The 23,015-nt window shown below is 36.1% G+C and overlaps 1 protein-coding gene across 5 annotated transcripts in view; it reads left to right on the top strand.

The window, feature by feature from the left end:
* PTPN3 (protein tyrosine phosphatase non-receptor type 3) overlaps positions 1-23,015 on the top strand; it is a 164,242-nt gene that overhangs the window by 76,502 nt on the left and 64,725 nt on the right. For 3 of the 5 annotated variants that reach the window (XM_084508444.1, XM_084508446.1, XM_084508447.1), the window contains exons 3-10: positions 816-923; positions 1,036-1,093; positions 2,167-2,245; positions 3,684-3,728; positions 4,599-4,651; positions 13,472-13,592; positions 17,869-17,956; positions 21,924-22,012. In XM_084508444.1, coding sequence (XP_084364570.1) covers positions 816-923; positions 1,036-1,093; positions 2,167-2,245; positions 3,684-3,728; positions 4,599-4,651; positions 13,472-13,592; positions 17,869-17,956; positions 21,924-22,012 — 641 coding nt within the window. Of the gene's footprint in view, positions 1-815; positions 924-1,035; positions 1,094-2,166; positions 2,246-3,683; positions 3,729-4,598; positions 4,652-13,471; positions 13,593-17,868; positions 17,957-21,923; positions 22,013-23,015 lie in introns of those variants that run through there. The other 2 variants (XM_084508445.1, XM_084508448.1) reach the window with 2 other exon arrangements.

The following is a 23,015-nucleotide window of genomic DNA, read 5'->3' as shown; positions in this document are numbered from 1 at the left end:
CTGGTTAATCTCTATGCCACGCTGCAGTGGTGTGGAGGTATGCTAATGTAATTTCAGGGAAAATACCCTGTGCTTGTGCATCTGGGTGTCCCGTGGAATTCCCGGTTACACCAGTTCTTGTGGGAATACCCCACGGGATGGGTGTCTGGGGTGGCATAACGGTAGCAGGGCGAGTGGGAATTCAGGCTAATGAAGTCTGGGATCCCATGGCTGGAATACAGCTTTCTCCTACTTTTTTTTTTTTTTTTTTTTTTTCTTCTCCCTATTCTGGTGCATACAAACTTTCCCTTCTGAAAGCTGATGTGGAAACAGAAAAAGATGCTTTGGTGGTGACATCAGGGGCCGCAGCAGCCCCGTGTGGCTGCAAGCCAGGATTGCAGGGTACAGCTCCAGAGAAAGGGAATTGCTCCTAAGGGCTGATGGAGCAAAGGTGGTCTGCATAAAAGGCAGTTGTGGGACCGACCTCAAGGACCTGAGTTCATGTCAATTCATATTATGAGATTTCAGGTACCTGATGTATTTTGGAAAGAAAGTATCTTAAAAAAAAAAAAAAAAAAAAAAAAACAAACAAACAAACAAAAAAAAAACTTTTATCAATTAAAGTTCTTCTATTGCCGAGAAACTTTGAACCAATGAGTTAACAGGTATTTTTATTCACAAGTTGTTTACTTTTTTAATAAAACTTATTTAAATTGTATATTACAGTGTGTAAATGTTGCAGAGTTTGTTTATTTAATAAAACTTATTTAAATCAATTGTATATTAAGGTGTGTAAGTGTTGCAGAGTTTCACTTCTGAACTTTTCTTGCTTTCAGAAACAAGACACTGGTCAGATTTTGTTGGATATGACCTATAACCAGCTGGGTGTGACAGAGAAAGAATATTTTGGTTTACAGCAAAATGAAACGTCGGTAGATTCACCTGTAAGTATAGTAAATAATAAATGTGTGTGTATATATATGTGCATATATATACATACACACATATATAAAAATAAACACCAATTGTTTGTAAATATTTTAATCTATCTAATAGTTTTTCATTTCACAGCGATGGCTTGAACCAAACAAACCTATTAGGAAACAGTTGAAAGGTAAGATCTGTTTTTATATCTCGACTGTAGCTGTGTAGTTCAGCTTTTTTATGTTCTTATTAATTGAATAAATGAAGTTGCTGTTAATTAGTGCATCCAGATGGTAGATTTTCTTTTAGAGCAAGTCTCATCTCTGTCAGTCTTTTCAATAGAACTTTCTGCATCTCTTACTGCTCTCTGAGTTATTGGGACGTGACAGATCACTAACTGTGCTGTGTCAGTGTCTATACCTCACTACTGAGCACAGTTGGACATCATGGCTATGAAAGCAGTAGCCAGTTTGGTGCCAGTAAATTCATCCCTACATGGAAGATAAGAAAGAGGGATTTCGTTGAAGGATGTGTAACAGATTTATTGTTTCAAGTAAAATAAAATTAATTTTATGCAAAAAAGAAAAAATAAAACAAAACCACACCACCACCAACAACAAAAAAAGTGCTTCCAAATGCATGCATTGCTCTAGTATGTTTCATTTATAAACAGTTTTAGGTAGTACAGAATGCTTACCAAGAGGAAGGAGAGCTTAAGGACAGGCCAGACAGCAGCCTAGAGAACGTGGAGTAGTAGGACACTGTCCCAGTTTGTGCTGGAAAACTTGAGCTGTTTTCCAGCTCTTAAGCTCTTTTCTTTCTACCGTATTCTGGAGATTGTGTAGAAATTCAAATAAAAACACATGAAGTTAACAGGGTGAGCTTCTGTTATTTTATATTTCTGTTATTAAGATAGAATTATCCTGGTTGAGACTCTTCATATATGTTTGCTGCTTTTTCCTTTTCTAATAGCTATTAGATCAAAGCAGCAAAGATAGCTAAATAGTTCTTTTTATGTAAAGTAGCATGTACTAAGTACTTTAAACGAAAGCATCATAATCCTGAAGAATATTTTCTTTTCATAGTTGGTGTGGGGAATCAGGAAAGACTTCTCTCAAAGTAAACCACAAGAAAAACACAGGAGATTTTTATGTGGTTATTCATATATCTTTTCTGTAAATCTAGACATAGGAACCTTGGGTATATCTTTTTTTTTTTTTTTTTTTAAAGAGAAAATTGATTTGGTCTTCTGAAATATTTTAGGAGGTTTTCCCTGCACCCTTCGTTTTCGCGTAAGGTTTTTTATACCTGATCCTAACACACTTCAGCAAGAACAAACCAGGTAACTTCTGTTTGATGTTTGCTTCCATAAACTAAGTATGTGTAAAGCTTTCCCTTCCACCTCCACGGTCTGGCAAACTAACAGTTTATTATGTAATATAACCTCGTATAATTCTTTGTATTAAATGTGTTTTGAATTAGCAGCTTCATGTGATGATTGTAATGAATGGTTTCTGCTACAGGCAGCCCGCAATTCCAAAATACAGGCAGAAGTATAAGCCAGTTACAGAGATGTCAGTTGTTTTATTTGCACATTGGGTTCCTTTTTGAACTCTTTATTGCTGCATATTGTTTTCATCCTCTTCTGATCCCTTAATTAACCAGATGCAATGATTAAAAAATGGGGAAGTTCAGTGATTAAGCTGTCTGCATGCCTGAAGTCTGTTAATATTTTTTTTGTATTAGCGCTGAGTCAGTTCTGAACACACTTGGTAGATTTAAATCCAAGGGTGTGAGAGGGCGTTGTTTATTTTGTTTCAGGAAGAGCAGATAACAGTTCTTATTTTCTAGTTCGCCCATTACTTGTAGCATACAAAGATACATAATGGTTCAGTTTATAGCAGACCTTCAGCGTTTTCTTTTTTAATCTGAGTTTTGGGAGTGGTGGGGTACGTGAATTAGAAGTAATTTTCAATTAATGTGCCAAAAGGCTTGAAATACTTGTTTTGTTCAGTGCACAGGATTTAGAATTTAGAATTCACAGGCTCCCACTCATCTGGCATTTTTGTAACATTTTCATGGTTTGCCTAAATTTTAATAGCTAATTTCAGTGCCTCGAGAATATAAATAGTACAGCATTTTAAAAGGTTTTCTTACAGAGAAATGAAGTATTGACCTGTTTTGGTTTTTGTTAATCATGCGGCTGTAAGCTGTTAGTTGCAAACTAAAATTATTCAAAGGCCTGCTCTGTGTGATTCTTCACTCCCAGCACTCCATACTGCCATCAAGTAATTTTGTCAAACACCCTAATATGAGAAAGACTAAACTGCTCTTGGAGGGTTGTTTAAGAGTTTTTGTCAGCATATGCTGCTTGAGGAATGTCTCATCCTCCCTCCCTTGATCATTAAAAATAGTCCCAAGATAGACTATCACGGATTTATTTGTTTTTTTAAAGAACTTACATCCAAGTTGGATGCTCCTGTGAGAAAGGGAGACTGGTTCTGTAATAGTTTATATTTCATAGTGTTCATTATGCCATTAATACTGTGGTCCTGGTGCTGTGGTAACGACTGTCAAAGATCTTTCAAAACTGTTGTGAGAAGAGAGTGGGTGTGTGATGACGTATTTGTAAATGCCGCTAAGCTTTATTAATCTGTTTGTATAATTTGCAAGGAAACCTACCCCCATAATAAAATAAAATTAATACTTGGAAACATTTAAACCATACCTTTTTTATATGAAAATTAAATCTTTCTCTTTTCCCAAAAACTATTTCCTAGGCACTTATTCTTCTTACAACTGAAGACAGACATTGTGGAAGGAAGGTAATAACAATTTTCAACTTCTCCATAATTCTGTTGAAAATCAAAACCAGTAAAACAAGCCTTTTTCTGATGGTGTCTATTGTTGCTATAAAAAAGTACATCATGAAATACTGCTTTCTAAAAAATCAGTTGCTTGGAAACACTGCAAATTTTTGCATAGCTCAATTATTAAGAACAGTTCAGGAGTCTGTTGTGAATGAGGTGTAGGAGATGGTGTTCCTGCACACGCAACGTCTGCTTGAGACGCCCTCTTTCTGCAAAGCATGGTGTGCTAGACTGTATTCTAAACACGAGGGGCCTGCTGTCTGCTGCAGTAACAGGAAGGGAATAGCAAAGGGCTGCTCATACTACTATTTCTTACTGTTTCTCATGGTCACGGGGTATCTTCCTGATAGAGTGAACATACACCCAGTGGTTGTTTTGCCTGATTCCTGTATGTTTGTACATTAAACAAACAAACACTTTCTCTTTCCTTATCTGCAATCCTAAAGACAATTTAGGATTTCATAGTAGGTTACGGAGTCACTTTTGGATAATATATAAGAGCTTGCCATGTATACATATAAAATTAGCATTTGGCCAATTTTAGTGTTTGTGTCTAGTTCCAAATATACCAGACTGCAGCTATTAAAATAATGTCCAGAGACCTATAAAAATCCCTTCTTTTGTTTCCAGAATACTCATCTAGCGTTACCCAGCTAGCCTGTGATGTTCAGTCTTACTTTGCTTTGACAGTCGATCTGTGTAAGAAAAAAATTGGACACCCTCTGAAGATAAACAAGACCTTATCTACAGAACTAATTACAAAGACATAGTTAATGATTGCATTTATACTGTTTGTCTAAATGAAAATATTTTCCCCCTTTCCAGGTTGTCATGCCCCCTTAATTCTGCTGTTGTCCTGGCATCGTATGCAGTACAGTGTAAGTAACAATCTTTCTTTTCTTTAATAAATCTATTTGACCAACCACCTTCTCTGCTGTTCTGCAATGAAAACTAAGGGAAGATTTCTTTCCTTGTCTGCCTTGTCTGCTGGTGTGGAATGTCAAAAGTGCTACAGATGATGCTTTGTGGCATTTGTAGAGGAAGGGAAAGTTACTAATGACAACCTTCAGATATTCTACATAGAAAGAGTGTGCTTATTGTGTCTGTCCAAAAAAAAAAAAAAAATAATGGTGTTATATTTGTGTGCTTGTAGAATGTGTACTGCTGACAAAAAAAAAAAAAAAAAAAAGGCACATTTTCATTGCCATTGGAAACAAAATGAAGCTTAGTGTTTGTTACAGTAACTACAGGAAGGCATTCCAGGGAAATAAGAGATCATCTAGAGAACAGTTAAGGGGAAGGTAAATTGATTACTGTGATTAAGAAACTCAAATGTTCTTATGTAGTGTTTTTTCAGGAAATACTGATTTGTTAGATATGTAAAAACTGTCAGTTTGCAATATGCTAAGGTGACTCTGCTTCCAATATCTTACATCCTTGTCATCTGCCTGCTGCTAGCAAAAAGAAGTTCTAAGGGTAATATTAGAAAAACAAAAATATTTTATTTTTGCATTTAAAAAAAAAAAAAAGATTGCAGAGCAAGTATAGTAGAATAGTTGTATAATTACTTTGACATTAGCAACATCCACAGGAATGATTATAGGAAGGCATGAAACTAAAAAGTTAAAATTCAGTTTTCAAAGGAGAAAGTATAAAGAGTGGCAAGCATGGGTCTCTGAAAATCCTACGTAACTGTGAACAATCCACTTATGTTCATTGCGTTTTTCATCCTTCTATTAAATGGACCTTTAACCACATTCAGGATTAATAAGAACAGTTGAAGCCAGAACATGTTTTCCACGGTTGGCTAGTCTCCTAGTTTTGTTGCAAAAGAGAATGCCTAGGTACTCCTGTGTCTGTGGAACACAGCAGGGCACTGAAACACTCAAAGATGCTAAGTGCAGTGTTGGCAACATGGTTGTGCTAAAGCAAGAAAATGAAAAGGTACACTGAAGAGTGCAGATACTTTTGTTCATCCCGAACTTGTGATTGATTTTCAAAATGAGTTATGTCACAGGTAGCGTACCCCAAATGACAAAGTAATTCCTGTTTCCGTTTGTTTTTTTGTGAGAGCTCCCTTTTCAGTGCTTTTGATACCTAATGATGCAGTTAGTTTTATGAAAGCAGAATGACAGATCAGTAAAGGTTGTGGAAGCATACTAGTGTGTTTTAATATCTAGTGATACTTTTTAAGGAGAGTTTAAGTTTTTGGATAGGAGGTATCTGCTTGTTGAAAAGCAATTGTCCATGGGTGGTTTTACCTGAGCTGTTTCCTGTTAATGCAGCTTCTTGGTGTTATTCAGGCTGCTGTTTCCTTTAACTTCCATTGTATGCAGAGGGAGAGCTCACAGCTCTTTGATAACTTTATGCTTATTTAAAAGGTGGAACAGTTGTCACTAGGGGGAGGGTTGAAATTGATGTCTTTCACCGTGCATGAAGCCTGATGTTTGATATTTCTGTTCTTGTATTTAACTATAATCTTTACATATGGCACTTGTATGATTGATCTTCACGGGCTTCTTTTGAGTTTTGCAAGCAGATACTTGGTGATGGCTGCTGTGCTGTTAGGATGTTCATTATCTCCGTTGCTCATTGAAGGGATTTTTGCATCTAGTTGCTCCATTGCTCATTGAAGGGATTTTTGCGTCTAGTACTGCTGTTCTAAAATAAAGAAAACCCTGTCGTAATCTTTACCTTTGTGACACACCCTGTGTTGTCTGATGGTGCTAATTTACAGGGGAATACAAATGTGTGTGAATAGTGCGTCCAGTTAAATAGCATGTGACTCAACTTGATTACAAATTCAGTTCAGACGCTTGTAAGTATATTTCAGATGCATTTATGAATATTAAACTATCAGCGAGTTTTGAAATACTTTTTTAAAGAAAGTTTACTAAGGTGAATTTCAAATGATTTCAAAATTTGTGAGACTGAAGCATTCTCCTCTATTAAAATAACAATCTAATGAGAGATTGTGTCCCTTGTTTTCTACCACTGTAAAATGGCAATGTTGTACAGTCTATAAAATTAAATAGCAGATGTGTATTATGTGTCACTTCTTATTTTATATGTCATGTAGCTGATTTAGCTACACTTACTTTCTGTTCCTGCCTGTAGTAAGTTCCCATTTCCAAGACACTCTAAATGTGCCTGACTACAAGTATGCAAGAGGTCCCATGGATTTGGTGGAAGTTTTTGCTCGCTTGTGCGTTTTTGCTTTGCTAGTCTGGGACTTGAATCTAAAACAGCTGCAAAGCCAACACAAAATGCTATGAATACTTCTAAGCTTTCTTTTTCCTGAGCATCAGTTGTTCAGTGATTCATTGTGACCGTCTTTTTTTCCTTTTTCTTCTTCTGAGCAGTATTTGTCTTATTTCCTGTGATACGGTTCCCTTCTCAGCTCTGCTTGGAGTTCTGCAGCATACTGCTGTCTTTCTTCCTGAATTTACTCAGGAAGGCATTAATGGGTTGCTTGAGATTTAAGTGGACTTCAACCTCTTTGAAGAAAAAGAAGGCAGGCAAGGGTGAGGAATTTAGTAAAGGTGAACTTAGCATGCAGGTTCCTCAGGAGCTAAGAGTTTCTTACAGTTCGGAGAACTCCAGCAAGTGTTGGCCAAAGGCTGAGATCCTGTCTGCCTCAGAAGAGGAGGCAGCAGGCTGGATAATCATGGGGAACATCAGTTCGTGAAATCAACAGAATATATACAGTGAAAGTTCCTCCACATAATTTCCCCTGCCACTTTCTTCTTGCCTGATTCTTCTAACTTAGCTTCATTTTACCCTTCTTTTTACCATTTTGCCATTTTACCCATCTTTTTTTTTTTTATAGAAAATTCATCAAAACCTTTGGCTTTCTTTGCAGAGACCTTTCACTTTGCAGGTAGCATTTTTTGTTTGTTTGTTTGTTTGTTTTTGGCGGTGGATTATCATTATTATTTTTACTATTTTTATTATTTTTTTATCTTTTCTCATGGTTCTTGCCCATTCTTCATTCTTTTTTTTTAAGGGAAATAGTGTTCTGAAGTACATCGTGTAGGCTGATGGATTTACTCAAAGATCAGTCAAGGTTCCTGCTACTCCAGGGCACCTGTAACCCTTATACTTTGGAACCAAAATCAGATTTGATAAATGCAGAGAACTTTGACTTGAGTTTCCAACGTTTGAAGTTATTTACCAGATGTGTATGTGGCCTGTCCATTGTTCTGAAGCCTGCAGCAATGCTGTTTAATCATAGGAGACTTTTATTGTGTCCTATAGTGCTTGTCATCAACAGTACCAGCGTGTTATCTGTGGTGGTGATGAACCCCTCAATACTAGAATCCTACTTGGAGAGATGGAAGAAAATGGGCAGGTATTTCAATTCATGTGGTTCCCTGTGGTCTAGGTTACTGGTTTGGGGCTTGCTGGCAGCTTTTCATACAACCACTCTTCTATGATCATCCTAACAGATTTTATACAGCAGCTTTCCTGCTGTTCGGGGCTGTTCTGCCTTAATTATGTTTTATAGTTGTGATAAGCAATACAGAGGACACTTCAGGAGATTATTACTTCAAGTGTTGTTTGTCTGAGGTTCTTCCACTACGCTGCAAATAACTGAATCTGTAACACTTTAAAACATTGAAGTACAGTGCTGTAATCTCTGGAGTGGAAAATCCCAGACTGGGATACTGGCTAATACTGTGGCTGAAGGAGCTGGCTTTTTACAGTGCCTTGTAGACCACGTACCATTTCGTCTGTATTTGTAAGGTAGATGAACCTTTTAATAAGTACTTCTATTGCCTTTTTAGTTATGTTACGCAGAACAGTTACCAAGGATCAAGGTCCATGTGGTGTGTTATTATACCCACGATAATGAGTTGTAGTGAATTGTGAGGCACAACATGTGACTGATCGGTGGAGTTTTAAGGTGTATTAGTTCCACAAATCCTCCTAGTGTTTTGGGAATACTGATAATTATTCCTTTTCGTAAGCATTTTATAAACTTTGCCCCTACCCCCACAGTTTTTCAAGAGAAATACTCCTTGTACTTTGGATATGCTTTGTTCTTCTCAACACATTTTCTGATTGTGACTGGATGGTTTCTGAAGGTACAGTTTGTATTTAAGATTTAGAAGTAGCAACTCACTAGAACTCATTTTCAGCTGTTGTTTTACTTCCCATGTTTTTCAACTTTTGTCTGAGTTTTCAGCATCTGATTATCTTTTTTTATTTTTTATTTTTTAAATAAAATGCATCACGATGTTTATGACTCATTTTTCTTTCTGGAGTGTTAATGAATAGATAACTTTGAGACCACCATTGTGTATGTATAATTGCCATTTATTTCTACAAATGTTTCTGTACTTCTATTAATACCTAACTTCTCTTTCCATCTCACCACAATGTGACCAGTTTCCATAAGTGTATTCAACAACAATTAATATTTGTCATCAGCGAAAGAAGTTGGTTTTATCCATGTGTTAGCTAGCTCTTCTTGCCCAGTGGGGAATTCATGCTTGCTTACTTAGTGGTTCTCTGAGTTAAGAGTTCATATTCTTGTCCTTATTTAGTTACAGGTTGCTTTTGTTGAAACAGTTTTGATTCTCTTAACATCCACTTAAAATTTTTTGGTCATTTTTGTTGTCTTTTTCTGATAACTGTTTTCAATGTAGCATCTTTAACTTCTACATCTACATGGATTTTCACTCATTTCAATGCTCCTTTTAATTATTATTTTTTAATAAGTGTTTCCATTCTTATGTTGTTTCTTCAGAACTGAACTCTGGTGTAGTGGATTTTATTCCACATTCCAGAAGCACTTCCATAACTAGTAGTTACTACTTCTCAACAGTAGCTAGCAAAGTCTAAACTTTTTGAACTGTGGAGATGAGGATGCATCTTTTCTTTCTGCACCTCAGTGTCCTCATGATGATAAATTGGTCATCAGCCTTCAATATTACATTTCACTCTCACTTCATCACATTATTGCCATCCTCATGTGGAGACCAGTCCTGTGGCCCTAACTATATTTTAATCCTTCATTGCAATTTTATTACCTGAGGATTTTTACTCCTTGGTAAAAAGTTAGCTAATTTAACTTTTGACTTAAACTTCCTTTCATGCCACTCCTTCAACATCTTGAGTAATTGCTTTTCCTATATAACTCATCTTCTAAACTTGTTCCATTATTTGGTAATTTTTGGTTCCACTGGGAACTCGATCTGCTTATGTAATTATCCTCTTTTAAAACCAGGCAATTCAGTTCACTTTATTCATGTAACTTAAAATATTCAACCCTGCAAAAAGTTACAAACTCAGTGCAAAACTACTTGATCGTTTTCAGATATACTTCTCAGGTCTTTGGAAAATTTATATTAATCCTATTTTCAGGGACTAGCTTCTGTAGGCACTCCTTTGGACCAAAATGTTTGTATTATCTATGACTAATTCCACATCATGCTTAGTAAATGAAGCATTTGTACATCAGCCTTCTTGTATCCATAGTTATTTGGAGTGCCCATATGCATAAACAGGTTTTGGTGCTATTACTTTGTCCACAAAAGTTTTTGTTAATAAGGAAACCTTCTAGGATCGGGGACTGACTTGTCTTTTGCACCTATAAGGATATCAGATAAATGGGGACCACTGTCTATTCTCTATATAAGTTACACAAAGCTAACAGCTTATATTTTCTACAACTGTGCTTTGTGGGGCTGCCTGACATCTTTGTGGAAACAAAGAACAAGCCCAAACTGAACTCACAATTTTTGTGCTGGTAGTGTTCAACAACAAATTAACTTTTAAAACCAGAAGCAAGCAAATAGTTGTCTTGGTCATGGAGCAGAAGGCTTGCATGTCAAAAATAATGTCATAAAAGTAGAACCACAGAAAGATTCAGTTTGGAAGAGGCTTCTTCAAAATCAGATGAGGTTGCTCAGGGCCCTTCCTGTTCAGTTTTGAGTCGCCATTGCTCAATTGTTCAATTTTCTTTAATTTTACCTGGTTATGATGAATTAAAGCGCAACAGATGATTAGAATGGGGAAATGTTTGGAGGAAAAAAATAAGTTACTTTTATCCTCACTGAGTCAGTTGAATCTGCTGCTGCTGGCCTGTGTGATCAGAGCAGAAGCTATTTCAGGAGAAACTGATTGGAAAGGTCTTTACTAACAGCATCCCACCCCGTATCTTCTGGAGAAATCCATTAAAGAGCTAGAAACCTTATGGATTTTTCTTCCTGCTGAGGTCTTGATATGCCCTAATGCTTCTTTTTCCTATTTGGATAACTAAAATCCTGCACAAGAACATTACTCTTCCAAGATGTCTACTAATCAGCATTTATAGTTTCTCTTCAACTGTGACAGTTGGCTGGGGAGCTGGAGAAGCAAGTAGTACTCTGAGCTGCTCCCCTTGTTGACATGACCTCAGATAGCTAGGAGGAAGAGGAAAAAAGACCAGAGCCACCACCATATTGGGAAGAAGACCCTACATCATAACCAGTGAAGGAACAACAGTTGCCCTCTTTAGAGAAGGTAAAATTATAGTAAAAATATTCTTACCTAATAAAAATAAATGAAGCAGACAATTGCATTGTCTAATTCCTGGCAATCTGGTCTCTTCCCATTGACGAGGATGTGATTCAAACTGACTGCAACAAAGCTCTGTCACCAAAAAAAAACATTAAAAATGTATGTTATGTTTCATAGAAAAGATGAGTTATGTTAATGGCTAATAAAGGTAAAAAGTCTTCAGTTGACTTCTGACATCCAGAATTGTGTTTCATTTTTCCGCTGTTACTAATGCGCCTACTTTGTATGAAATTTTCTGTTGTTTCATAGTCATAGCCTTGATCTTGATAGAAACTTTCTGTTAATATATAGGTATTCCTAAAATTATTTCATCTTCTTGTTATACTTCTGGCTCTTCTGGCTTGTTTTCTTGTTTCATTTTGTTTTCTTCTTCTGAGGTGTGTTATTTGACAGCACTATTAAAATACGTGTTTTAGTTCTAATAGTAAATATTTACTCTTTTGCCAACCATTCTGATAATTTAAAGTTCAGGCTACCTTTTAAAAAACCTCAACACACTTCAGGAACACCTGTATTCAATATATCTAACAATGTTTATCATTCCAATTTTTATATAAGTACTCCACGCTGACAACTATGTGAGCAGCTGCACGTGTTTCTGACTGTATTTGATTAGAAACTGTTTTTTTATCATGGTGGTTCACTTTCCTAAGCTCTTTACAAGTCATGCTTTTTGGATAAGCAAGTGACAAATACTTGTTATACCCTGCATTGCAGATACTTCATAGTTATTGTACCTGTAAGTTATTTCTGAAGTGCACAACATTTTTATTTTCTCCCTAGCCTGAATCATTTAAATCTGTCTTCTATGCTTTGTCTTTTCTGGGAAAATAGTGGTGATAGCATTGTTCCTAAATGTTTGTTCTTTGATTTAGTTGCAACCTGACATGCTGAAGTATTTGCAGTCTACACAAGTACTTTCTCTTGTGCTACTTTATACATCATACAAATAACTTCTGTGAAGCTTATTGCTTTGTAATAAAAACTTCATGCTCCTAGTAAAAAAAATAAAAAATAAAATAAAGCAGAACACAGCACAAGTTCTAGTGATTTGCTTAAATATTCCATCATTTGGGGATTTAGTTTCTTAAGCATTTTGTGAAAGTAGTACAGTTCCAATGAAGTCCAGGTTTTAATTTACTTGCTTAATTGAAGCTAGGTGTATCTGTGCCAGTTAGGAACTTTATTTGAATCGACTGCCCTCTTGCTCCAAACCTTCCATCTTTATAACAAGTAAAAGGTTTGTGAATGTTTGTGTATGTCTTCCAGGACATAAATTAATGCTGACCTAATATTTAAGGAAAACTTGCATGGACTGAAGCTATAGATTTATGGTCTTTTGTAATTTTGTTTGTTTTCAGTTTCACCATCTGTGGATAAGAACCAGGCTTTATCTAGTAACTATTTAAAAATCTACACTATTTAGTATCATTATTGAAGGGATAAAGCTTTAAGGATCGTTGGTTTTTTAGTTTAGTTTAGTTTAGTTTAGTTTTTTTATATTTGGCTGTAGATGTGTTTACTTTTGGTAGTAGCTTGGTAATGTTACATCTAAATCAGGAGTTATTTCTCATTCTGTATTAAATAACTTGTGTTCAGTTGTGGCAAGATTGAATTGTTAGGGCAGAGCCACAGTAGTTAGCTTGAACAGGTTTTACTTCCCAGTGTAGATAATAGATGCTTTTTAAGTGACAGGTCTTGTTGAAGACTTCTAATCTGTTATAGTCAAAGATATTTCAGTGTGATTTCACTTGTCTCACTGAAGCAATTTGCTTCCCTCTAATGTTATAGTATTCGTTGTCTGTGCCAACATGGCACGTATTGCCCATGTAGTGTTTTTACAGGTTGTGATGCAAAACTGTGGTTATATGAGTAAGTACTGAGTTTTTCAGTGCCTGAGATTATGGTTAGAGCGAGCATATTTTGGGAAACAAACAAACAAACAAAAATTTCCATTGATGTCATAAAATTTGCTGCATTCAAAACTGTTTGTCCTGTGGGAAATAATTTGTGATTCTTGCTTTTCCCCGTATACGTGCATATTTTGTCATATTTTAACTAGGAGGAGGGATTTCTTCTAAATGGTAATTAACTATGTAAACTTTCTATGTGTGTTTCTTGTTTTCTAACAGCACAACTTGGAGACTATAATGCTTCAGTACATCATTCAGGATATCTGTCCAATTACAACTTCATACCAGAGCAGAACAAAGATTTTCTTACCAAAGTAGAATCTCTACATGAGCAACACAGGTAACATTAACTTGTAATTCTCTTGTGCCCCATGAGTTCTTACAGAAAAAAAGAAGGGGGGGGGGATGCAAAAAGGAAGATTCAAGATTTTAGTGGTTTTATTTTGTATAACCTCTATTATACAAAATACTTGTTTTTTAGCACATAAGTGCAAAATACATGTTTTTCAGTGTGTGATGCCAAAGTATTAAAACATATAAATAAATTTCTAGTTATAACAAGTAGATCAGTTAACATTATACATTGTTAACAGTAGCTATCTAGAACACTGTACTAGATGTTTGAGGCTTTTTGGATCAAGGGCCTATGGTGAAAAGGCCCATTTCTGAAATTGTACAGGTTTTTTATCCACATATGGAGGGGATATGGTGGCAGGGGGAAGACCAATACTCTTAGTGCTTTTACTCCACTCACATGAGTGTAATATAAAGGCTGCAATTGATTGTTCCAGTTGAAGTCTACTGCTAATTACTCTTGCTAACCCTGCTGATTTGTTCCCTGTAAGACTGCAGATATAGAATTAGTGGTGTCGATCAGATACTTGCATGCTGCATACAAATCTGTTAACCTAAGAAATTGCTGCTTACATTTGAACAAATGAAGAATGAGTCTAGAGACTCATACTCTGTCCTTATCTTTATTTTTTTATTGCAGCAGAGCTAGTTTGCCGTCCTCCCATTTTCTCTGATTTCTTGTTTTCTGCCCTGAAATATATCCATTTTCCTCAACCCCTAATATTCCTTTTTTTTTTTTTTTTTTTTTTTTTTGGCCTTCTTTCAGTACTCTCACCTCTTCTTTGTTTCTTTACCACTGGTAGAGTTAGTGAGGTATAGTGGGTAGTTCTGAACTTCATGAGTGCTGCCTAGCCCAGTCCAGAGCATGCATGCGGTTGTCATTTATGGGGATATAATGGCAATAACCATTGAATTCATGCAGCATCTGTTCCTTTAGCATAGGTACTTACCAGGACTGCTTTCTGAGCCTTTCATCTGCAGGAACACAATACCTGAGGCTTCTATTTCTTCCCAATTAATTCAGTTTCCAAAAGGCTCAGAAGTCCTTAGTGAGGAACATGTAGATGTGAATTAATAAATACGGCTGTCATTAGGAAGAAGTTGACTTGGAGATTACCAAGGGAAGATTCTGAGGAGTCTTTGAGTGGGTAGGTTGAAGTCATGGCCTTAGTGCTGTCGTAGCCGATGACCAATTATGTCCTGCAGAAAACAGACTAGAGATTACCTGTGGTCTATATGAAGGGGTGGTTGAGTCTGTTGAAAAGTATTTTCCTTTCTGGGACCTTTCAGTGAAGCTGACGTTTTCAGTGAATGTTTTTTGGTAGATTGAAGCCATCATGATCATGAAGTCTAAGTGCTCTATTTTAAGCACTCTATTCACGTAGATTATAGAATTAAAGTTACAAATAATAATACTTGAATAGGCTGCATTAGCAAAAATGTTTCTTTATTCACTTATAGCCTTTTAAAAAACTTTGGTTTTCAGGACTATTTATTTCTTAGTGCAGGGAGAGGCAGACAAGTTTAGTGTATTCTAGTAGTATCTATTACATCTTCCTTTGGCATGTATTGTGAATATTAGAGACGTGTTTGGTTTTTTTTAATGAAGCCAGTGCTGGTAACATATTTGACAAGAATGATTATGGTGTTCACTGGGCCTTCCAAGAAGGAAATATGAAAGGGAATATTTCTCATCTTATGATTTGAATCATCTTATGGCTTCTCCTCATCTCACTGAGGAGAACAGTGTTTTGAAATGAAATTCCTACTGATCTGAAGTGAGTTGGTAGTATTTGCAATAGGCCATGTGAAATATCTGAAAATTATTATCTCTTTTATAAATTAGATTACAGGGTTGCAAAGCCAGTCCTATGAGCATCTGTTCTTCATTCTTTCATATCCATCCTTTGGGAAACTTTTGTGGAGACAAATTAAAAGGTCATAATTGCTGAAATGCAATATAGATTTGAGAAGCCATACTGCTTCATATCTTTTATAGCTTTGCTCTATTTTCAAACTGATTTTTGTATTTTGCCAGATTTGAGAAGGTAGGTAGTTCTATGATTAAGTTTATGCGAGACACTTCAGTGTGCAGTAGCTGTTGGGAAAGCAACCATTTTCATATCAAGTCGGTAAAGCTTCAGAAATATTCCTTCTGTGTTCATAACTCTGTAGAGTGATTTTTTTCATTCTGTATGTGTTTTATTATTATTTTTATTTTTATCTTTTAACTTAAGCACCCAGAGTTCATAAGGTGTGGCTATTACCGAAACTGGTACTGCTATCGTAGTGCTTGGTAGATTTAGCTGTCAGTTTGAAGAAATGGAGGCATTTGAAACTTCATACTGTGCTTACATTCTACATGATTGTTAGTCTTTCGGTGTCAACAGCTATAATAACTGTAAGGAGGTACAAAAATCAGTTTCCTCCTGCCTGTTTATTTCACTGAGTAACTACTACCTGCTTAAGAACCTGTGCTTTAGCTTTCTCCTTATTAGAGTAGGAGGTGAAACAGAAAAAAGTCTTAGTGCTGAGGCATTTTTAGTGGCCTTTCAAGACACAAGACTTGATTGATCTGCTGTACATGATGCATGCAAGCTGAGAATTAAAACTTGCAAGCATGTCTTGTTGGTATGCATCAGACTTTCCCCACCTTTCTGAAAAGTTCTTGATCCAAATTTTAAAGATGACAATGATATACTGCTGCAAACAGCAGGTGTTCTGAATACAACAGTAGCCATTGTGTTGGTTTTTCCCCCTCGGCCTTTTTGATATAAATTGACCTTGTGTCTTCTGCTATTTTATTTTTTTTGAAATCAAGGTGCAGTAGTCAGTGTAGATGTGGGTCTCAGTAAGTAGTTGTCTGCAAGCAGCTTATTTTACTTGTAGTCTTTATTCTAATGTTGTGACATATTCAAGCCACACTTCTGGCAATGGCTTTCTGGCTCAGGATCACTTCCAGTCTTTCTAATTGGTTTTATGGGGCATAATGTAATATTTCTTAGAGTGGCAGTTTCAGGGAAGATTAGTATGATGGTCTGGGATTTAAGAGGATGGATAGGTAACTTGAAGTAATAGATGTCCATCTTTTGAGGTAACACTTCCTTTAAAAAAAAAAAAAAAAGGAATTGCTGCTTTATACAGGATGCCTTTCTATCTGGAGTACTAACTTCATATAATGTTACATGTTTTTCTTACAAGTTGTTGGTTTAAATTACATTTGATTAACATAATTTTGTCCTTAGTTTCAGAAGAATTCTTTTACCTGCACTTAGTTGTAGCTATGATAGAAAAGACATCAGATACCATCCTGCTTCGATGTCTGTAGGTAATAACGAGTTGGTCTCTGGTCTGACACTTCTCCAACATGCTGTAGTGCCTGCAGCATTGGTCTGCACTGCAAGGCCAGGATCATTGCTGTCAAAGCACAATGGCAGTAGGCTACAGCAGGTTCTGGATTAGTGGGATGTTGTTGGATCAGTTCACAACAGAGAAAAACTTCTTCACCCTACAATTTGTTGGAAGCAATTACCTTTTTATCGTAAGTAGGGGATCTTGTGTAGCTGCACTTTGATCCTCTCAGGTGAATAATTAGTAGGCTGCATGAGATAACTATCTAGGTAGAGATTACTTTTGGATTCTTTGGTTTTTAAAGCTCCTAGTCAATTCCATGTAGCCCTTCCATAAAGTTATAAAATCAGTTAATTAGATGTGGGAATGTTTGAGTTCTTCTCTTTGAAAGCAAACATCTCACAGAATCTTAATAATCTTATTAATTATGGATAAACTCAAATGGTTCTTCCTTGGTGAGTTTTACAATTTTAACTTGTTTAATATTCTCCCTCCCTCTCCCACTGTATTTTTGAGTAGATTCCTGCTTCTAATCTTTCTTCTAAATAGCTTTCTTCTGAGAGGCTATGCAATATAGAATGTATAGGGATAGAGCTTCTCATTGTAGAAGAAGCCTTTGCAGGGGAATTGTTTCTTCACCCCTGTAAACAAAACAGGTAAAAATGATTTTTCTAAAAATATTGGTGCGGAATGGCTGAGGTGATGACACTGGTTTTGGTTTGCTCAATTTTGAGAGGTGTTTAGGAGGCCCTTCACAAGTTAAACGCTTTGTGGCACTATTTAATGAAGTTTGTATGTCAGACACTGGGCTGTAGGATTCTTTTTTTTTTTTTTTTTTTCTGCATTTGGAATAAAAGTAATTTTATGTCTCTTATTTTTGACTCTGGTCTGCATCTTTTTTTCTCTTTTAGTGGCCTCAAGCAATCTGAAGCAGAGTCCTGCTACATAAATATAGCGCGAACACTTGATTTCTATGGAGTGGAATTGCACAGTGGTAGAGTATGTTTACAATGCAATATTTCACTTGGATTTTTTTTTTATACACCTTTTTGTAGATATATTCATAGCAGTACAAACAGTAGCATTTTTTTGGGGGGGAGGAGTACAAAGGAAAGGAAATGGTCAAAGTGATCAAAAATATGAACTGTCTGTGCTCATAACAACTGATAAGAACATCAGGACAGGCCACTTATGAGACCATTGTTAAGATATCTTGATTCAAATGCAGTGGTTGTGGGTAAGTAATCTAGAATACATAAACAAATTTCTTATGTTCTTGTCTTCTGACAATGTAAAAAGTTACCCGTAAATGTTAAGTAAGTATCTTCTTAAACCTGACATTGTCTAGATTCATTGTGCATTGCCATCTCTGTCACGTTTCTGCCATACTGAAGAACCCTTTACTGTCACACTTGAGATTTCTGTGTGTGCCCGTAACTTGACCAGTCTATTCCTTTTAATTTCTATTGTAGCACAGTATTTTGGTAAGCAGCCTTATATTCCAAACTTTCACCATGAGACAAGCATTCCATTCTCTTAATATTCATGGGATGCTGTTTCTGAAAATACTTCAGTTTCCATAATCCTTCCCAAATTGTAGGCCACTGAAATGCACCCAGGTTGTCAGTTATGGTCATACAGTGTCTCAGCCCACTGTCCTCTCTACTTGACATTTTTAACCAAGCAAAATTTCATTGCAGTGTGCTGGACTGCTCTCTGCTCTCCAGCAGTGTCTTCTGGAGATACCTGCTTAAACAGCACATTTCTGTTTTCCAGCAGAATTTGAGTGAAAGCCTTCTCTATTCCAGGCTGCTAAGATGCAGACTGTCTTGCTAATATTTCAGTCCAAATTAGTATTTTTGTTACAATTCGTATATTTTTTTTAATAAAGCCTATGAGAAAAGTAATAGCAATGCATTTTATCAGAGTGGACATTCCTGGCATTCTGTTTTGGTAGATACTCTTTCATTTGCTAAGTGCTTTGCTTGTGCTGCAGCAGCCCTACAGATGAATGTTCATCCTTTGGTCTCATCTGGTAGCTCATGTTGGCTGTAAACATTTTTCTGATGTTTGAAACAGTCTGCTACAATGGTCTCTGTTTCTGAAGTTTGCGGTGAAGGCTGGATGTCCATGCTTCCCCATGCTTTGGCTGAGGCTACTACATTATACGCCAGCTTTAGCAGAGATTTTTGGCATTCCTCTTCATAGCCTCCCATGCTTAGTACTGCTCTTAAATCACTCTTCCTATTTTGTCAAATCCCAGTGCTTTGAACAATTGCTAGCAGAAGCCAGTTATAAAACTGTCTTTTTGAAAGGCTTTTGTCTCTGTGAATCCTTATGATTCAGCTCTTCCCTTGCTGCTAAAATAAAGTCTTGGTCCTCTTAGATATTCTATATGGCAAAGAAGCCAGGTAACAACTGGGTTTTATACTAATGGCCAAAAGAAGCTGGTGCAGGTCAAGCACTTTGCAGAAGTTGTGTGAGCGTTTTTCTAGTGACCAAACATGACACTTGCAGTAGTGAATTAATCTGAGTTCAGTTTTCATCTGCAATCACTTTTACTTTACTCTGAAGATCAGCCTGAGCTTTTAAAAGTGTTATATTCTAAATTGAAATACTATTCAGAAACTCAAGAGGGTGAATTTAATACCTCAAAACTAAGAATTTAGGAAGCCTCAATAAAATCTCCTTTTTGCACTGTCATCTGATGAATAATTAGTCTGATATTAACCCATCTTTCATTTTTATTCAGAGGAAGGGAGCTTGTAGAAAACAAAGGGAAACTTGAACCATGCTATTTCCACGTCTATGAAAGTCCAGATGTCAATTGTAATTAAAAAATGACTCACTGTTTAACTAAGAAGATCCCTGGCATGATCATTTTTTAGCATTATAAGTGTTTTTTTATGACTATCTCTATAAAGAAATAGGCAAAAAGAAAAGCATATGTGTGATAGACAATTCTTATTTGTGTGGATTAATGGTACAAATGTTTTGAAAGGGAAATGACTGCACATCTACATCTTCTTTCTATTGTAAGAACCAATTTTCTGCTAGTTAAAGGTTTTGTTTTTCTTCATTTCACAAACCTTACTTGTTTAACACAACAATTCATTTTAATAATATAATTAATTATAATAAATATCGTGGAAGATTTTGGACAGAGGTGGGAGGGCAGTTTATTCTGGCACAGCTTCTGAAAAAAAAGAGTAGTTTTGGCCTAAATAATCCCCATTAAGTGTTTAGCTAATCCTATTTCTGCTGAATCACATAGTTTTTCTGGTTTTTCTCCTAAAGCTGTTTTCCTTCTGACTATTGATTTTTGAAAGCTGGAACTTGGAGTAAGCTTCACATGCCAATAAAACAGATTTCTGCCCCGCATTAGGTTGGCGTTAGCATGGCAGGGGCAGCTAAATTACATCCGATGCATCTGCTAAGGATACTCAGTTTTCTCCCAATTGTATTAAAATACATGGATGCCAGTTTAGGATTACTGTAATACGCTGACACAGCTCCGGCAATCCAGGAGCTTCTTCAGATGGACATTCAACTACCTCCTGCAGCAGCACTCTTTGGAAAAGTGGGGCAGTGGGTATCTAGGGATTGGTAATCGTTTCAGTTGACTCTGCACTACCCAGAGAATAAGCTTATTTTGACAGCAACCTACATAATAATTTTCCTATATTAAACTCTCAGAAATAGAATCAATGTCTGTCTCATCTTCTCAGTATTTGGTGCCAATGCACTATTTATTAAATAGGTTATGCTCTTTCTCTGTGAACTGCTATGGTATTTCACTGGAGGTTTTTAAACTGTTTTGCAAATTGAGTTCAGCTTCATTCGGTCATATACCTGTATCATACTTTTATTCAACTATTTTTAAAGGATTTACTGTAGACTTTCCACTATTTTTAGACTGTATGGTGCATGGTCTATTCTTCTGTACCTTACAGAAGAAAGGTCTTATTCTTCTGTACCTTAGGAAGAAATGAGGGTTGGATGTACAAGATGACTCTGTATTAAATGAGCACAGAGTACCATCTAGAGGAGCAGCTAAGCTACAGGCTAAGGCTTTAAGAGAATATGTTACCTTTGGCCATCTCTTATAAAATATTCTGAAGCTACTTTTGAGTCAAACCTGGGATTTTAACCAATGGGTTCCATGTTGACATGTAGATTTATGCTTATATTCAGCTCTGATTAGAAACTTGTGTATAATGTACTAGAACATGTCAATCATAATGAAATGTAACTTCTGTAACATCGATTTAAACTTAACTTAAAATGCACCTTTCAGCTCCCACTCCCCATTTTTTGTATACTCAAATGCTCACTTATATATAACTATTTATTCTCTTTTGTCTATCTCACTAGACATAATGCTGTTGTAAACTTATGGATGAGTTTTTCCAGTTAAGCATGTTAAGCTAATACACAGTTTCTTGTTTTAGTTAACAATGGATTCAGTTTTGTTTATCAAATTTTCATATACACATGCATGTTCCTCTAGCATACTCCCATATGCAGAATTGTAGTCACCTCCTGGCCAGTCTTTATTGTCAAGATCTCTTTGAAAATGATGAGGAATTATTTCTTTTGTCTTAGAATAAGATAATTTGTGTCTAGTTTCCAAAACTGTGACACTTAACCTGGTTGATCTTGGAAGTACTTCAACTGATTTCCCATCACTGAATTAATGTAAGGGCTTGAAATGTTAGTCTGATGCTGACCTAAAGAATATCTAATGTAGTAAGATGAACATTAAAGCTTGTTTTAATGATTGAAATACCTAGCAGGTAGGATCAAAGGAAAGACATGCGTAAGAATAAAAATCCAAATAAGTTGATTGAATTCTTGCCTCAGGAGTTATACTTCAAGTATAGAAAACTTGAAAATGAATTTATAAGTAAATAACTGGGAATAACACAAACTACATCTCTGTTCTTACATTATTTTTCTCTTGCAGGATCTGCATAATCTAGATCTCATGATTGGGATTGCATCCAGTGGAATTGCTGTATATAGAAAACTCATCTGCACAAGCTTCTATCCCTGGTAAATTCCTTTATTAACAAAAAATTACATTTAATCTTTTAAATAGAATTTCCATTTGCTTTAATGCTTATTCCCAGGAAGCCTACAGTACACAGATTTGTTCTTTATAGGGCATGATGGTACTTCCTTGTGCTGAGAGAAAAATTAAACCTGTTGCCTAGACTTTTCAATTCAAAAGGCTTTTGAATTACTTGCTTTATGTGAAGTCTCGATTGAGTCCATTCACTTAGAGGAGTTACTATATCATTAGGAGGACCTTGTGGTTTTAAAGATTTCTACTGTTGTACCTAGACACATTTCCTCACATAAGTTGCAACAGTTTTTCTGGAGAATGTATTCAGTAAGATGATGTAATATTCTTAATCGTGACAGGAAAGTGCATTTCAGTAGGTTGTACTGGCTTTTTGCTCAACTGTACAAAAAGGTGCCTGTTAGCAATATTCCTTAAATGCACGAGTCATTCTATCCATTCATTATGGTTCATTATGGATTAACAGGTATTTCTAGGAAAAAGTAATAAGATAGGTTTCAATTTGAATTTCAGTGGAAAAATGTACTGCATAGTCTCTGGATTTTTTTTCTTTGCTGTGAATTGTCTTTCAACTCACTTGAGTATACTGTAGCCATCCTCAATACATGTCAATAATGTTTTCATACAGCACAGTAGCATCTTGCATTTATCCATCTCTAATGCACACTAAAGCGTAGAAGACTTCTATCTCTCATCTTTATGCCCTGAGCTTTGCCCTTTCATATGTCAGTCTCTCAGCTTCTTTAAACAGCTGCAGGTTTTTAAAATGCTCAGCTGGAGGCACATTTTCTGCCTTCTGCAGGTCTTGTTTGTAGTGTATGCATTCAATTTCTTTTTAGACATCAAAGCAGGATGCATCTTGGTACTACCTGGAGTTTCAGTGTATGTTGGCTGCGTTGAAGGTGTGCAGCTAAGGAGACTCCTTAAAGAACATTTTATGCTTTAGAACACAGAAAACATTCAGATAATTGA

This window comes from Aythya ferina (assembly GCF_964211825.1).
Source record: "Aythya ferina genome assembly, chromosome: 2".
Taxonomy (NCBI): domain Eukaryota; kingdom Metazoa; phylum Chordata; class Aves; order Anseriformes; family Anatidae; genus Aythya; species Aythya ferina.
This window is presented reverse-complemented; position numbering and strand designations above follow the sequence as displayed.